Source organism: Pelophylax lessonae (genome assembly GCF_965119305.1).
Source record: "Pelophylax lessonae genome assembly, chromosome: 9".
Classification (NCBI taxonomy): Eukaryota; Metazoa; Chordata; class Amphibia; order Anura; family Ranidae; genus Pelophylax; species Pelophylax lessonae.
In genome coordinates, this window is record NC_138776.1 from 261,956,878 (window position 1) to 261,975,208 (window position 18,331).

Here is an 18,331-nt window from a genome sequence, read left to right on the forward strand (position 1 = left end):
GAGCCCCACCAGAAGTCAGAAAGTGAGGATGGGGGAGACCAACCAAGATGAAAACGGAAGACCACCATCATTGGGTTATTGACTCCTCCCTCCTTATCACTTTCTGTTTAAGATTTCAAAATTTGAGGATGTTATCATGTTATTATCAACATGTAAAAGTCTGTGCTCCAATCAAATTATTGGATATATAAAAAAAATACATATTATGTGGATATATAGCAGTGTGTAGAGAGTAGAGAAGAGAAGGCAGTACTATGTAATGTACATAGATGGGTCAGGATTATGTACTTTACAACATAGAATATATAGTGAAGGCGTTGGGTCTACGTAACGTGCAATATATATTATACAGTAAATGTATTTACTATTAATGACTCACCTGTGCTGATCTCTGTAGGAGTGTCCTCCTCTATAAATGTCCCCGTTATTCCATCCTCCTCTATAGACTGCTCATCATCCCTCACATACATCTCTTCTTCTTCTGATTTAACCTCAACTTTTATATCTATCAGATCTTCACTCTAAACCAAGAAAATGATAAAACAATCTAATGTAATATTGTAATAAAAGTCTAATGTAATATTGTGACATCACATATAGAAAAGATCTACAAATCCTCTCAGACAGTAAGTCCATGTCCCAGATGTATCAACCAACCTTGTAATGTTGAGGGGTGGTGTGATCTTCCTGTGTGGAATCCCGGGAATACAGAGGACCTCCCCTTCCCATAAACTGCTGAGCTCCACACATCGACATCTCTTCTTCTTCCTCTTTAATCTCAGCTTTGATGTTATTCAGTTCTTCATCCTAAACCCCAAAGATGATAGAATAGATGTGTAAAAAGGAACAATAAATTAAATAGAAGAATGTCCTCTCATAGCTTAGAATTCTGTTCTAGTTTCTCAGTCCAACCTACCTGATGATGGTGAGGGATGGTGTGACCTTTCTGTATGGAATCCCAGGAAAACAGAGGACAGTGACATCTCTCTGGTGGGTTCCCATTGCAGGATCCATTCATGATGATGTCGCCATCCAGACACATCCCTTGTCTGTTACTGGATAATGTCTCAGAATTCCCGGCACCGCTCAACTCTCCTGTCAGCAGCTCCATCATCTTCTTGGTGACTTCTAGAATCTTCTGCATATTGCGTCTGTCGGGTTTTAGGGAGTCACATGGAGGCACTGTGATGGTCATACGATCACCTGACTTCGTAAGAGGAAAACGCTGTATTGAGAAACCAATAGGAATATCAAATTAGAATCTAAGAATCCTTCTCACCTCTCCGGTTAGCAGGTAGGTCGGGTCTGTGTTTTATTATTAGAGATAAAAGTGATGTCATGTGACCTCCCAGAATCCTCCTCACATCTCCGGTCAGGTCTGTGTTTTTTTTAACAGAGATAAGAGTGATGTCATGTGACCTTCCAGAATTCTCCTCACCTCTCCGGTCAGCAGGTAGATGATCTCCAGGGTGAGGTTTAGTATCTTCCCAGTCATGTGACTCCGGTCCTCCTCCATCCTCATTGGTGCCATCATTTGATCTATATAGGTCTCCTTGTAGACGGATAACTTTGGGAAATGAAAGTAGGAATTATTTGGATGGTATTGGTCACACAGTAATAAGACTTAGATGTGAGGGAGGTAATAGAAGGGTTGATGTACATTTAAGAACTAATTACCCATGCAAACACATTTAGTTTGAACTATTTAGTGTTTGTTACATTTTCAAGGTCCCGGGACCCTCTTGGCTCGTTGATCAGAAATTCCTTTTTCTCTGTTGGGTTTGTTTTGTTTCTGAAATGGCTTTGATTAGTATTAGATCAGCAGACAAGGAATGATAAATATGATCCTTCTTCTTTCTTCTTGTCTTGTTCTGAGGCAGTGCTGTGAGGTCAATCTGGGTAATTATTATGTCCAGGAGGGGGAATTTGCTGACGGAGTTCTGGGCTAATCCGTATAATTGGAAGAACTCCAACTGCAAGGCTCTAATCTCCGGCAGCCTGCTGACTGATAGGAGTGATGTCACTCTCTGCAGTAAGAGAAGGGATTGGATTGAATAGCAGGACAATGTTATTGGTGAAGTATAGAGTGGGGGGGGGGGGGGGATTTTGTTCTCATCCCTCCAATGGCAGCACAGTGTTGGTAGGAGAAGGACAGCAGTGGGGGAGGGGTTTGTTCTCTTATTTGCCAAATATACTGTAGTATCCAGGACCTTGTACAGAGTGGCGGTGGGTTCCCGGTGTTCTGACTTTGAGTACCCGGCTCTTACACAGTCTATGTCATGGGAAGGTATTGGACGGCTCCCTCAGATCCCCAACATGTGCCTGCTAAGCAAGTCTGGGCAAACAGATCCTCTAACAACAAGTGTGTACCCAGGGTGAAGGACTTCCCTTCTTCATTCCACTTGGTACCCTGGAAAATATTACTTGACCAGTAACATGGGAAGAAGGTGAAGGCTGCCTTCATTTCTGGGCAAGGATTCTGTAAAAAGGTCTGAAAAGTGCAGATCGGAGGACCATCATTGATCAAGAATCCCCCTCCCTACCATGGAGACCCCCTGAGTCCTACAGCTTCCTCTTCTCTCAGAGCCCTGAAAACTGACTAACCCCTTGGAGACCTTCAGAATCACCATCATCTCAGAGGCCGCTGGAGTCTTTAGCCCTATTACCCCCTCACAGCCTCTCAGAAACATATTACTAGAATCCAAGTGAAGAGAATGTTCCGCCCCGAAAATGGGGAATGCTATGGCCCCGAAGGGGTTAATCTACGTCTCCACACTATATATGTGTGATCATCATCTGCTGGAGATAAAAGACATCACAGTGACTATGGAGGAAGAGGATGGAGGGGGGGGGTTCTGGGTGTAAATTGAAAAAAAGATCTTATTACCTCCTCTGCTGCCAGTTCCAGCAATGTCTCCTCTCTACTTCCTCCCGACTCACCTCTAACCTGGAACTTCCTGTCTGTACCTGACATCACTTCATGTCTGCACCTGATATTACGTCCTATCTTCCATATTGACTTCCTGTCTGGGTATAAGTGAGATAAACACCTTGTGGAGCTCAGAAGAACTGCAGCCCTGAGAAACATTATTATGATTCCTAGTAGAGTTGAGCGAACAGTTCGAGCCAAGCAAAAGTTCCGCCCGAACATCCCCTATTAGCCCGTGCGGCGAAAACCCAAATTTGCGGGACACTCATCGGGATGTTCGCCCACTGAGCTCCCCACACTGCACTGCACGGTGCATTCTAGGGCCCTATTTGCATGAAGCAATGCACCTAACCGCTGGTCAGAGCATTGTCAGAGCACAGAGCATTGTCAGAGGCATGATTGGATGAAGTAATGGTGACTTTGCCAAATCATGGCTAATTGCTCAGAGTCCCACCCCACCCTATAAAAGGTTCATTCCCGCAGGAAACGTTTGCAGCGTGTTGTGGAGATAGATAGAGCAGGGCTTTCTTTGTTACTAGTGAGTTAGTGTATCTTTGTGTGTTATTGTGACTCTATTGTGAGTGTAGTATTAGTGTAGTCTTAGTATAGTGTGACGATGGTGTAGTGTCAGTATAGTTTAGTGTGTCAGTGCAGTTTTAGTGTAGTGTAAGTGTAGTGTCTGTATAGTTGAGTGTGTCAGTGCAGTTTTAGTGTAGTGTGTCAGTATAGTGTAGTGCATCAGTTTAGTGTTAGCATAGTTAAGTGTGTCAGTGTAGTGTTAGTGTAGTGCGTCAGTATAGTGTAGTGCATCGGTGTAGTGTTAGCATAGTGTCAGTATAGTTTAGTGTGTCAGCACAATTTTAGTGTAGTGTCAGTATAGTGTAGTACGTCAGTGTAAGGTTAGTGTAGTGTCAGTATAGTTTAGTGTGTCAGTGCAGTTTTAGCGTAGTGACAGTGTAGTGTTAGTGTAGTGTGACAGTATAGTGTAGTGCAGTGTTTAACACAGCATTACATAACATTTAGTGCTGTTTACTCCCTTTTTTAAATTTTGGTTGCTCTGTGTTTTCTTTTTTTTTTGTTCCGTGCCAGCCCTCTCATTTTAAATTGTCAGCTGCAGTTTTTTGACTGCAACACTGTTATTTCCCACTTGTTCACCCTTTTTTATTTTTTTTTAAATAGTTTTACATTCCTGTCCTCAATTTAAAGTGCACCAAACACCACTTTTCATTGAATAAAGTGCACCCTATTATGCATTTCCCAGTATCTATTACATTTGGGTAAAAAGCCCCCCCTACCATGCAACTATGAGGGGGCCAGCAATGCCTGTGTCCACAGACAAAGGTAGATGTGGTCTGTCTTCAGGCAGGGCACCTTTGTCTGTGTTTAGTGATGTTGCCCATGCTATCCAGCCACAGCATGCAGAGGAGGTGGTGGACTGGCTTACTAAACCATCCTCTTCCTCTGTCACCCAAGCAGAGACTAGTGCGCAATCCATCGCAGCTGCAAGAGCAGCTTATTCTGCCTCCTTGTCCACCGCTATTCCTGACATAGCTCCAGCACCATGCGTGGAGGAGTCAGCTGAGTTATTTGAACACAGTGTCAGCCACTTGCTTCTTGACAATGCACAACCATTACTTGATTCTGATGTTGGTTCTGAGGTAGAGGAAGGTAAGAACATGAGCCTACAGAGAGGGTGGTCATGTTCCCCAACTGCAACGTATTGCCAGGTTGGCTCCAGTGATGATGAGGATGGAGAGGATGATGATGATTATGAGGTCACTGACACGACTTTGGTGCCAGATAGAGTAGAGGAGGAAAGTGAAGGGGAGGCACAACTCAAAAGAGGCAGGATGTCCTCCAGAGACAACCATCATGGAAGAGTAGAGAAAAGTTACCCTATTCCATCAGATTGTAGAGCTGTTATCTCGTCTGCAACTTCCCACAGGTCAACTGTGTTGGCTTTTTTTAGCACATGTGCAGCCGATCACACTGTTGCAATTTGCAATTTCTGCTGCAAGCAGATCAAGCATGGCAAAAGCACCAGCCTTTTGGGCACCACATGCTTGACAAGGAATTTAACCTCCCACCACTCAGGCTGCTGGAAAGAGCCCCTGAAAGCCACACAAAGGGGACACAATTCTTCTCCTGCTTAATTCTGTGTACACCCGCTATATCTCAAAAGCTCTCAGCAGCCTCCACGGACAGGGATGATAGTATGGAAAACAGTGTCAGAGGTCCTTGCAACATGTCTGCCAGCAGAGTATAGCAGGCAAATTTCTCTGCCCCAGCTGCTGCATAGAAAACAAAAATACACTCCCTGCCTCCCACATGCCAAGCACCTAAATTCACGCTTGTCTGAATTGCTAGCTTTACAACTCCTGCCATTCCATCTGGTGGATTCTGCCCCCTTCAGTGAATTTGCGGAATGTGCTGTACCACAATGGCAGGTTCCTAGTCACTATTTCTTTGCACATAAGGCCATTCCAGCTCTGTACCAACACATGGAAGGTAGTTTATTGGTATCATTGGGTAAGGCAGTCAGCAGCAAGGTCACATTAGAGCTGATACGTTGTCCAGTAAGCATGGTCAGGGATGATATGTTTTGTTCCCAGCACACTGGTTAACTCTGCTTGCAAATAGGAAGGATGCAGGATAGGGCTCAGTGCTGGAGCTTGTTTTGCCACCACGTTTTTATATAGCTGGTGGTGATGATGTGAGATCTGTCAGCTCCACCCCCTTCTCCATGCCTTCCTCTGCTGAATTTCCCTATGAACCACCAGTACCCTCTAAGCGTTCCGGGGGCTATTTAATGAGTCAGACTACAAGATACCATGAAGTGCTTCCGCTGGTCTGTCTAGTGACAGGAGCAACACCAAAGCAGGGATTATTCCAGCTCTGCAGGGGCAGGCCCAGAGGTGGTTCATGCCATTGCAGCTTGAGCCAGGAATGGTGCTGTGTGAAATTGGTACTAACCTTCTGTCTACGCTTCGAAAGGGAAAGTTGATACATGTTCTCAATTTGGTGGTGCAGCCTTTCTTAAAAAGGTACCCAGGATAGCAAGATCTTCTAAAGCAGACCAGAAGAGTCTTTAGACATTTCAGGCAGTCATACACAGCCAGTGCTACGTTGGCTGAAATTCAGCAGGAATTCCACCTGCCTGTAAACTGCCTGATTTGTGACATATCCATCAGGTGGAACTCGGCAGTGCTGCAGTGGCTGCTCATGCAGAAGAGGGCCATCAATGAGTACCTGTGTGAGTATGCCACAAGGACAGGCTCAGGAGAGCTTGGCTTTTTTTCCCCACGCCAATGGCTGCTGATAAAGGATGCATGCACTGTACTGTCGCCATTTAAGGATGCGACAACAATGATGAGCCATGACAATGCATGCATCAGTGACACTATCTTGCTTGTGTTCCTGCTGGAGCAGACTCTACATGGCATTATGGACAGGGTACTTGAGGCAGAGTAGCTGGAGGAAGACTTCCTTTCCTCTCAAGTCCCGCTTTATGCAGACACCATTCTTGTGATGCCACAGAACACACAAGAGAGAGGGAGGAGGAGGATTCTGCCAGTTTTGGAGGCATTGAAGCAGAGGAAGACATACTGTATGTCAAAACTTAAGAGATGGTTTTCAGTCCCCAGAACCCTTGGGAGTTGTACATGGACGGAAGGGGGCAGATCCAGAAACTGTAATCCTCAGTGACCCGAGGACTCTTCTTCTCATGCCTCCGTAAACTTGCAGTGCACGAATTCCCTTTTTCATCAAAGCCTGCTAAAGGACCCCAGAATTCATGGCATCAAGGAGAAGGATCATTATTGGATGACAACCCTCCTTGACCATCGTTACAAGGTCTCTGAACTCATCCTGCCCTCACAGAGGGAGCACAGAAAGAAATATCGTGAGAGAAGTATATGTAGCACCTTTCAAGACTCTGGTAGGTTACAGTCTTGAGAAAAAGGTAGTTTTGAGGCTTTTGTTGGTCAAAAGGAGGAGCGGTGGAGAAGGGAGTGCCCTAAGTAAAATTTCTTTAGTTCTCGGTGCCCAGGGCTGTCAGCTTCAACTTCCCATCAGCAGAGTCTGCATCATATGGTGTACGATTATCTAGGGGCGAAAACAGACATGGAGAGCTTTCCAGTAGACAATACACTGAGTTAATAGGTCATAAGAATAAACCACTGGCCAGAACTTGCCCAATATGCAATGGAGCTGCTGGGCTGTCCGGCATCCACTGTGCTTTCTGAATGGACATTCAGTGGTGCCAAAGGTTTTGTGACAGATAAAAAAATGCGTCTGTCCACAGACTCCAATGACTGGCTGACATTTGTCAAAATTAATCATTCCTGTATTGGCAGCAGCTATCAAGCCCCTGATGCCGATGTCACTGATTAAATGTTTTTGGGATCTGGTATCTCTGCAAGACTGTCTAGGCTGCCTAGCTTTGTGGGTGTTGATTTTATCTTGTAGAAATTTTTGGGATAAGTTTAATGGGCACAATTAACACCCAAGGACCAATTTTTTCCCCACCTGTTTGACAGGTGCATATAATTTCATTTTTTTACAGCAAGACCAATTCTTGCTTTCATCAAGAGTACATCTATAGGGTTACCATGTGAAGGCACCACCAAGACCCAAAGACCAATTTTTCTGCCACTGTTTGACTGGGGCATATAATTTAAATTTTTTACAGCAAGAACAATTCTTGCTTTTATCAAGAGCACATCTATAGGGATATGGTGTGAAGGCACAACCAAGACCCAAAGACAAATTTTTCCGCACTAGACTTTATCGAAAAAAAATCATTAACCACTTGCTACCCGCCCGCCGTCAAATGACGGCGCACCAGACCGGCCTCTCGCGTGCGGTGGCACGCAGAACATCGATCGTGCAAGCGCCATGTTGCTAGGACACGGCGCGACCCAGATCTTGGTATAGAGTCAATGACGTGACTCTTTACCCATGTGATCGGCTGTGTCTAATCACAGCCGCTCACCTGTAAATGAGGAAGTGCCGTTATTCAGCTCTCCTTGCCTCACACTGCCAAAACCATATAATTTGAGATCAGACCTAAACACTTTCAATTTGTATGCAATCAGACAGGCCCTTGCACTACATAGTTGAAGGTAAATCTAAAGGAAATCTACCAACAAAAGTTGTATAGTGTTTCCAGCTTAAAGCGGTAGTATCCCGCTTTTTGACACTTTTACCTACAGGTAAGCCTATAATAAGGCTTACCTGTAGGTACAAATAATATCTCCTGAACCGGCATGGTTTAGGAGATATTTACAGTGCATGCAGCCGCTCACGCGAGCGGCGCATGCGCTCTGAAGGTCCAGGGGGACCTTCAATTTATTTGCCGGGAGCTTGCCGGATGCGCGGGAGTGATGTCATCGCGGCTCCGGCCAATCATCGCGCCGGAGCCGTCTCTTCCGGCCAATCACCGAGCCGGAGCCGCCGAACCCGGAAGAGACGGCGAGGGATCATGGCAGCGCCCGCAGCGATGTCCGGGCGTCCGTGTCGGGGCTTCGTTCTAAGGTAAGTTATGCCTTTGTCTTGCAGGTTTTTTTTTATTTTTTTTAGGGTTTACAACCGCTTTAAAGCCCCGTACACACGAGTCGAAATTTGGCTGGGAATTTTCATCCGACGACCGATCTGCCGATTTTCGGCTTGTTAGTATGGTGCTTCCGACAACCGACTCCGACTTTTCGGCCGAAAAAATCCTGGTGTGCAGGCTATATAATTTTTGTCGACCATCAAAACACGTCCGATTTTCATCTTATTAATACAGATTTCGATGGGGAAAAATCTTATGAGCAAGACTAGGCATGCTCAGAGATGAAAGAACACATACAAAGCAATCCAACACATGACATCACTTCTGAAGTAGAATTCTGTCGTACGGGAAAATTCGTGTGCAGTCTAGAGCACCTTCCAACCAACAGACAGCACTCTGGACAAAAGATGGATGACCGGTCGGCGGAAATTCGTTGCGTGTGTACGGGACTTAAGTCTTGGAGAGCAGCCCTCATCCTTGGAAAATTTGCTCTCTTAAAGTTAAAGCGTAACTCCGCTTTTGTTGAGAAGAAAAACATTCCCCTCTGGGTGATCTCTGTACATTACAAGGATTTTAACAAACTTTGTTGCAGATTCCTACCTTTTGTTATTCTGAAGAAATCATTGTTTGTTCCTCTGTGCTGAGTGGGTCAAATGGGAGTGGTTTCATAATTATCTATCAGCTGTGGCAGCTGCAGAGCCTGCATCCCTTTAGATGTGTTCCTATTGGGGCGTATCTCACCAAAAATTACATTTTCGTTGCAGGAGATGCCAGAAATCAGACTTGTATCTTAGGCAGACTTCTGGGTAAATTAGTAAGCCAATCAAACAATCAGGAAATTATGTTTCTGGGTGTGGTTAGTATACATTCTGTGTACAGAAAAGCTCCATGTAGTCATATTGCATTTTCAGAAAATTACAACAGCTGCAGATTGAAAAGGATAGGTCATTTTTATTAACATTGTCGCAGTTGTATACGCGATATTGTTTTTTCTTTATTTGCTATTTTTTTCCCCCAAGTGGAGTTACCCTTTAAGTGTCTTTATATTTCCTGTATGCGTTTGTTGCTTACAGCTAACATGCACAGGAAGACAGGAATTCAGTGAGGAACAATTCCCTGACTCAGGACAGGAATACGGCTTCTCCCCAGAGTGCAATCTCTGATGTCTGTCAAGATGGGACTTCCTTGTAAAACATTTCCCGCACTCAGGACAGGAATGTGGCTTCTCTCCCGTGTGAGATCTTTGATGTATGACAAGTTCTGATTTCCGGGAAAAACATTTCTCACACACAGGACAGGAATATGGCTTCTCTCCTGTGTGAGATCTTTTATGTATGACAAGGTATGATTTCTGTGGAAAACATTTCCCGCACTCGGGACAGGAATGCGGCTTCTCACCTGTGTGCGTTCTCTGATGTTTGTGAAGAGACGACCTGTCTGAATAACATTTCCCACACTCGGGACAGGAAAACGGCTTCTCCCCCGTGTGAGACCTCAGATGTGCGACAAGATGTGATTTTCGTACAAAGCGTTTCCCACACTCAGGACAGAAGTACGGCTTCTCCCCTGTATGAGACATTTGATGTGTGTCAAGACCTGATTTTTGTACAAAACATTTCCCACACTCAGGACAGGAATACGGCTTTTCTCCCGTGTGCAATCTCTGATGGGTTTTGAGATGGGATTTTTTGGAAAAACATTTCCCGCACTCAGGACAGGGATACGGCTTCTCTCCCCTGTGAGACTTCTGATGTCCAACCAGATTTGATTTTTCTACAAAACATTTCCCACACTCGGGACAGGAATACGGCTTCTCACCTGTGTGTGTTTTTTTATGCACGTTAAGTTTAGCTTTAAAACGGAAACACTTCCCGCACTCAGAACAGGAATACGGCTTCTCACCTGTGTGAGATCTTTTATGCTCATTAAGCTTGGATTTAAAAGGGAAACACTTCCCGCAATCAGTACAGGAAAACCTCTTATCTGTTAGAAGGGCAGCACTGTCCCTCACAGTCTGAGGTTCCTCAGGATAAGAGGAATACGATGGTCCGGCACCGTCCCTCACAGTTTGAGGTTCCTCAGGATAAGAGGAATACGATGGTCCGGCACCGTCCCTCACAGTCTGAGGTTCCTCAGGATAAGAGGAATACGATGGTCCGGCACCGTCCCTCACAGTCTGAGGTTCCTCAGGATAAGAGGAATACGATGGTCCGGCACCGACCCTCACAGTCTGAGGTTCCTCAGGATAAGAGGAATATGATGGTCCGGCACCATCCCTCACAGTCTGAGGTTCCTCAGGATAAGAGGAATATGATGGTCCATCTACACTGTGTGGTGCCGGATGGACATTTGAGGTAGCCGGCTTTTCTCCTGGACTATACTGTGTGATGTTCTCATCTTCTACTTTACAGTCTGGAGACAAAGTGAGACAATCCTCTGAGGTTTTCCTCATCTCCCGTCCATGTACTAAAATAGAAATAAAAAGATTATTACTAGACATGAGAAGATTGGTTCTTCTAAACTAGGACTCTGCCCACATCAGGCAGCTTTGTCTCTGAGGAGCTTACAATTTCCCCCCTCAAGGTAACCAAGAAATGGGATTCTCTGAATCTCCTTTTGTTTGTATCATTTGGTAGGTGGGGTGGAATCACCTATATCAGCGGTCACTAAATGGCGGACCACGGTCCGGAAATGGACCGACTGATAGTCCTGTCCGGACTGTGGCAGTGCAACTGCCATGGCTGGGTATCCTCTCCTGGGTCTCCTGTCCGGGCCACCAATGTCATCCTCACATTGGGCAGGGCAGGGTGGGGCAAGGCGTGGCGAGCTGCAGATTGGGATAGAGAGCGGGAGTCTTTTCATGTTAACAAGTCGGTAATTACCCACTTGTTAACATAAAAACCTGGGCAGCTCCCGCACCTCAGTCCCGATCTGCAGCTCCTCCTGCCCCACCCACTGTAAGGATGACATTGATGGCCGGGCTGGTGGCCCAGGAGATTACATCCCAGGATGATTAGTGCCTCGGCTCTGCCAAAGGTACCATAGGTCTGTGCAGGAGGGGCTTGCATTAAAGGGGGCTCTGCAATGTGTTAGGGGCACTGTGATGTGTTAGGGGCGCTGTGTTGTTTTAAGGGGCACTGTGTTGTGTAAAGGGGCTCTGCGATATAAAAGGCACTGCAATATAAAGGTGGGCGGTGATGTGAAAGTGAACTGAGGACACTGTGGGACTGCTTTAACCACTTGCCGACCAGGCCATATCCGAACGACGGCTATAACGCGGTCATCTTATTCTGGGAGAGCATACAATGACGTCTTCCCAGAATTCCGCTTTCCGTACGCCCCCTGGGACGCGCACACTGAACTGTCCATGCTCGGTTCACTGGACCTGGCGCATCACGCATTGTGGTAAAGGGCCAATGACAGCTGCCCTTTACTACGTGATCACTATGCCCAATGATGTCAACAAACCAGTGCATGTCCGGTTCAGTTCTTTCCTCTCCTCGGACGTTGTTCCGATCGCTGTAAGAGGAGGGAGACAGCAGCACTGCTCACCTGTGCCTCATTCATGCCAATCTGTGCGTGCCTCAATCATGCCCATCTGTGCCTCGTTCATGTTTATCCGTGCCCACCCATGCCACATCAGTACTCATCCATCCCTCATCCATGCTACATCAGTTCTCATCCGTGCTACATATACGCCACATCAGTGCTCACCTGTGCCATATCAGTGCTCACCCATACCACATCAGTGCTCATCCGTGCCACATCAGTGCTCACCCGTGCCACATCAGTGCCAATCTGTAATTTGCTGTGACACAGCCAGCACAGGACCGGGCTGCACGCGGGCAGCCATTCTGAGGGACGTACCGAGAAGCTTCCACCAGGCCGTATATGTACATTGGCCGGGCTGGAGGCAGTTAGAGGGGGCTGTGATGTAAAGGGGACTACGATGTGAAAGGTACGTTGAAGACGATGTACAGGGGGAACCATGATGTGTTATAGCGCAAACGAGATTCAGACCTCTGGCGTAAGGAAATATTTCTGACCAGACCCCTGTAAAATTTAATTCAAGACCCCTTAGCTATATGGTGTTAGCTTGCAACCCAATTTGGTTATTTGGGTGACTGCGTAGATTGATTTTTGGGTTATTAACCAACGAGAGCTGTCTTTTATAGGTGTGACAGTGATGAGAAGATTTTTGGACGAGTGTCCCCAACCCCCTCTATCACTCATTGCCATCTTGCCAACCCAAGCAGGACTGTAGTCTCAGTAGTCCATGATTTAGTCGTGAATAACAGCGGGGCTGAGCTCCACCAGAGGTCAGAGAGTGAGGATGGCGGAAGAATAACCAAGATGAAGACTGGAATGATCCTGAAGACCACCATCAATGGGTTATTGACTCCTCCCACATTATCACTCCCTGTTTAAGGTTCCAAAGTTTAAGGATGTTATCACATTATTATCAACATGTAAAAGTCTGTGCTTCAATCAAATCATCAGATATAAAATGTCAGCTGGTAGAAAATGGGTGCAACAAAAGGGAATACATATTCTGTGCATATATAGCAGTGTGTAGAGGGGAAAGAGCAGAAGTCAGGACTGTGTAATGTACAACATATTGTATGAGATACAACAGTTAGTACTATATAGTATCAGAATTATGTATTGTACACAACATAGAGTATATAGTGCAGGGTTCAGGAGTATGTAATGTACAATACAGAGTATATAGTGCAGGGGGTCAGGAGTATGTAATGTACAACAGAGTATATAGTGCAGGGGGTCAGGAGTATGTAATGTACAACATAGAGTATATAGTGCAGGGGGTCAGGAGTATGTAATGTAGAACATAGATTATATAGTGCAGGGGTCAGGAGTATGTAATGTACAACATAGAGTATACAGTGCAGGGGGTCAGGAGTATGTAATGTACAACATAGAGTACATAGTGCAGGTGTCAAGAGTATGTAATGTATAACAGAGTATATAGTACAGGGGTCAGGAGTATGTAATGTACAACATAGATTATATAGTGCAGGTGTCAAGACTATGTAATGTACAACATAAAGTATATGGTGCAGGGGTCAATGGTATGTGCAATATACAGCGTGGAGTAAGTAGAGCAGGGGTCAGGAGTATGTAATGTACAACATAGAGTATATAGTTCAGGGGTCAGGATTATGTACTTTACAACATAGAGTATATAGTGAAGGTGTTAGGACTAAGTAAAGTACAATGTAAATGATATAGTGAATGTATTTACTATTAATGACCTACCTGTGTTGATCTCTGTAGGAGTCTCCTCTATAAATGTCCCCGTTATTCCATCCTCTTCCATAGACTGCTGATCATCCCTCACATACGTCTCTTCTTCTTCTGATTTAATCTCAACTTTTATATCTGTTAGGTCTTTACCCTAAACCAAGAAAATGATAGAAACTTAAAATTTCTTGTTCAAAATATTTATTGAAAGAAAAAAAGGAAGATGAACAACAAGACACAGCATATTCCGAGTTCCAGTGTACAACCTTGAGGAGTAGGTAAAGTAAATCAAAGTATGTTAGGAAGGGTGGCTATCAATATCAACGCTAATAAGCAACAATAAAGTGTCTTCCAACAACATAATATAATAGGAGGGTACCACCCCAAATGTTAGAAACTTAAAATGTAACATTATGACATCACATGTAGAAATGATCCACACATCGTCTCATGTGCCAGATGTTCTTTTCAACCAACCTTGTGATGGTGAGGGATGGTGTGATCTTCCTGTGTGGAATCCCGGGAACACAGAGGACCTCCCCCTCCTATAGACTGCTGAGCTCCACTCATTGACGTCTCTTCTTCTTCCTCTTTAGTCTCAGCTTTGATGTCTTTCAGTTCCTCATCCTAAACCCCAAAGATAATAGAATATATGTGTAAGAAAGAATAAGAGATCACATAGAAGAATGTTCTCTCATAGCTTAACCACTTCCATACCAGGCCAATTCTGGCAATCCGCTCCTACATGTAAAATTCATCATTTTTTTGCTAGAAAATTACTTAAAACCCCCAAGCATTATATGTATATATATATATATATATATATATATATTTTTTGTTTAGCAGAGACCCTATGGAATAAAATGGCAGTCATTGCAACTTTTTATGTCACACTGTATTTTCGCAATTTTTCTGACACGTTTTGAATATGAAAAACTAAAACAATAAAATTAGCCCAATTTTTTTGTAAAATATAAAAGATGATGTTTCGCCGAGTAAATAGATACCTAACATGTCACGCTTTAAAATTGCGCACATTTGTGCAATGGCACACCAAACTTGGGTACTTAAAAATCTCCATAGGCAACGCTTTACATTTTTTTACAGGTTACCAGTTTAGAGGTACAGAGGAGGTCTAGTGTAGAATTGTTGCTCTCGCTCTAACGTTCACGGAGATACCTCACATGTATGGATTGAAAGTCGTGTACATATGTGGGCGCGACGTACGTATATGTTCGCTTCTGCGTGCGGGGACGGGGGCACTTTAAATTTTTTTTTATTATTATTATTGTTTATTTAATTTTTTTATTTTCACACTTTTCCTTTATTTTTTTTCACTTTTATTCCTATTACAAAGAATGTAAACATCCCTTGTGATAGGAATAGTGAATGACAGGTCCTCTTTCTGGGGAGATCTGGGGTCAATAAGACCTCACATCTCTCCTACAGGCTGGAAAGCCTGAAAAAAAACAAAATGATTTCGGCTGTCCAGCCGAGATCATGGCAGTACTGACAGCTGCCAGGCCGGGCGTAACGTCATAACGTTGCACCCAGGCCTCTGAGAGTCATAGAGACTGCCAGGGACTGGCTGGTCCTCGGTATTCCCTATGGTGTATTTCCGCTGGCCAGCTAATGCCTTCTCCGGCTTGCTGATCGCACGAGCGAGCCTGTAGAAGCACCGGAGGGCGGTGGGAGGGTGGGGGCGTCCCTTCCCGCCACCTGAATGATTAAGCGGCTGAACAGCCTCTATGATTGTTCTTACTGTGCAGAGAATCGCCGGCTAAAAAAAAATTATATCTGAATGATGCCTGCAGCTGCACTCGTCATCCCGATATCCCCACTTAAAGCCCTGGATGTCATATGATGTCCAGCAGTAAGGAAGTGGTTACAATTATGTTCTAGTTTCTCAGTCCCACCTACCTGATGATGGTGAGGGATGATGTGACCTTCCTGTGTGGAATCCCGGGAAGGACGGGGACATCTCTCTGGTGGGTTCCCATTACTGGATCCATCTGTAGGAAACACACACACTGACTGAATACATTGTTTCTATGTGTTTATCAGATGATGGGGGATCTAGGTGGATCCTCCGTACTGCTCTCTCCTTTACAATAAAGTCTCCTCTTACCTGGTGATGTGAGGGGCGGCTGATTCTCCATCATGACGTCCTTGTAGAGATCCTTGTGTCCTTCTAAATACTCCCACTCCTCCATGGAGAAATGGACAGTGACATCCTGACACCTTATAGGAACCTGACACACACAATGATACAGTCACCATCCAGACACATCCCTTGTCTGTTACTGGATAATGTCCCAGAATTCCCAGCACCGCTCACCTCTCCTGTCAGCAGCTCAGTGATCTTCTTGGTGACTTCTAAAATCTTCTGCATGTTGAGTCTCTCAGCTTTTAGGGAGTCACATGGAGGCACTGGAATGGTCATATGATCTCCTGACTTCAGAGGAATGCTCTGTATTGGAAAATCGATAGGAATATCAAGTTAGGATCTCAGAATCCTCCTCACCTCTCTGGTCAGGTCTGTGTTTTATTATTAGAGATAAGAGTGATGTCATGTGACCTCCCAGAATCCTCCTCACCTGACCAGTCAGGTCTGTGTTTTATTAATAGAGATAAGAGTGATGTCATGTGACCTCCCAGAATCCTCCTCACCTCTCCGGTCAGCAGGTAGATGATCTCCAGGGTGAGGTTTAGTATCCTCTCAGTCATGTGACTCTGGTCCTCCTCCATCTTCACTGATGTGATCTATGCAGGTTTCTCTGTAGACGAATAGCGGACAATTATCTGGACTGTATTGGTTGTACAATATTAGGATGGGGATAAAAGGAGTTAATAGAATGGCTTCCCCCAGTGGGAACTGAAAAAGTAGATTGAGCTACTTGTGGGTCTATATATAAAAACTTTGCATTTCCCCGAAGATGGGCTTTAAAACAAATTTTTAATTTTTTTTATACACCCAAAAATCAGCATTCTTTGCTTGTAAAATATTTAACCCAACCCCCACCTTTTCACTCACACAGTTATGTCAACCCTTAAAAGGGGACTAACTTCACTACCCGAATGGTGCAAAGACAATGCTTTAAAAGCTCTCACAGGTCATCAGTTTGGAGTTAATTACCGGCCCCAGAATTATTGCTCTCTGGTGTGAGCAACAATGCCTGGCCAATAGCACGATGTGGTAGCACAGAAGAAATGACGGGTCCTCTTTGAGGAGTCAACAGGAGTCTAATAGACCACTAATATTGGGCTTCATCAGCCGCTTCCCTGGCCACAACAACCGGGGAATGACAGCTGTGAACCTTGTAGTGATGAAGCCTCTGGGTTCCATCACCAGAGAGGAGATCGAAGAACTGGTACTCTCTCTGCTCCATCAACCATGCCGGTTCCAGGCCTGCCGGAGGGGCATTGGAACCACCGGATACATGGCGGTACTCATGCCCGGGGGGATGGGGTTGTTAATTTCATTACAACTGGAATCGGAATCTCATCCCTCATTACAGGAGACTGCTAAGGTGAGAAGGTGACATCTCCAAAATGAAGAAAATGTTCCGGCTCCGTAAATCAGGAGATGTTCTGACCCTGAAGGGGTTAATCTACGTTTCCACACTATATATGTGTGTATCGTCATCTGCTGGAGATAAAATACGTCACAGTGACTATGGAGAAAGAGGACGGACATGACGGGGGGGGGGGGGGTTACTGGGTGTAAATAGAAAATAATATCTTATTACCTCCTCTGCTGCCAGTTCCAGCAATGTCCCCTCTCTACTTCCCATCAATCTCACTTCCTGTCTTCCATAGATTCTTCCTGTCTGTGTACAAAGTGAGATCACCACCTTGTGGAGCTCAGAGGAACTGCAGTCACAAGAAACATTATCATAGTGTGAACGAGGCCTTGTGCTGTGTGTGTAATGTACTGCATATCCTTATAGATGGGGTCATCTCCACTCCCACCAAGGGGGATAGGAATATATTACTGCCTAGTCCAGCCTTTCTCAGCCAGGGTTCCTTCAAAAGTCTCTAGGGGTTTCCTGAGGAATTAACAGTTTGTGTCTCCCAGTAAAGACTGGCATCAAAGATCTGTCTTCCTACTGATGTAAGGATGTCCTTCTCCCACTGATCACTGATATAAGGGGGTCCTGCTCCCAATAGTCACCCATGTAAGGGAAGCTCCTGGGCCTGCATCCCTTTAGACGTGCTCCTATTTGGAGTATCTCACCAAAAATGAAATTTTTGTTGCAGAGGACACCAGAAATCTGACTTGTATCTTAGTGCAGACCTCTGGGAAAATTGGTGAGTCAAACAAACTAGTAGGAAATTATGTTTGGGGGTGTGGTCAGTATACATTCTGTGTACAGAACAGCTCCAGGCGGCCATATTGCATTGCATTTTCAGAAAATTACAACAGTTGCAGATTGAAAAGGAAAGGTAATTTTTATTAACATTCAATTACAATATGATTTGTGTCACAATTGTATATGCTATGTTGTTATTTGCTATTCCCCCCCCCCCCCCCCGAAAGTGGAGTTACCCTTTAAGTGATGTTATATTTCCTGTATGCGTTTGTT

General features: G+C 44.9%; 2 protein-coding genes across 2 annotated transcripts in view; one reads left to right on the top strand and one right to left on the bottom strand.

Moving 5' to 3' along the window:
• Positions 1-18,331, bottom strand: part of LOC309564420 (uncharacterized protein) — a gene marked incomplete at both ends in the record, with an annotated part of 648,900 nt that overhangs the window by 488,211 nt on the left and 142,358 nt on the right. Inside the window, 3 exon segments of the mRNA XM_082269050.1 lie at positions 658-807; positions 917-1,049; positions 13,847-13,899. Coding sequence (XP_082125176.1) covers positions 658-807; positions 917-1,049; positions 13,847-13,899 — 336 coding nt within the window.
• LOC309562909 (gastrula zinc finger protein XlCGF66.1-like) overlaps positions 1-18,331 on the top strand; it is a 471,303-nt gene that overhangs the window by 223,693 nt on the left and 229,279 nt on the right. The gene's annotated exons all lie outside the window — the stretch shown is intronic.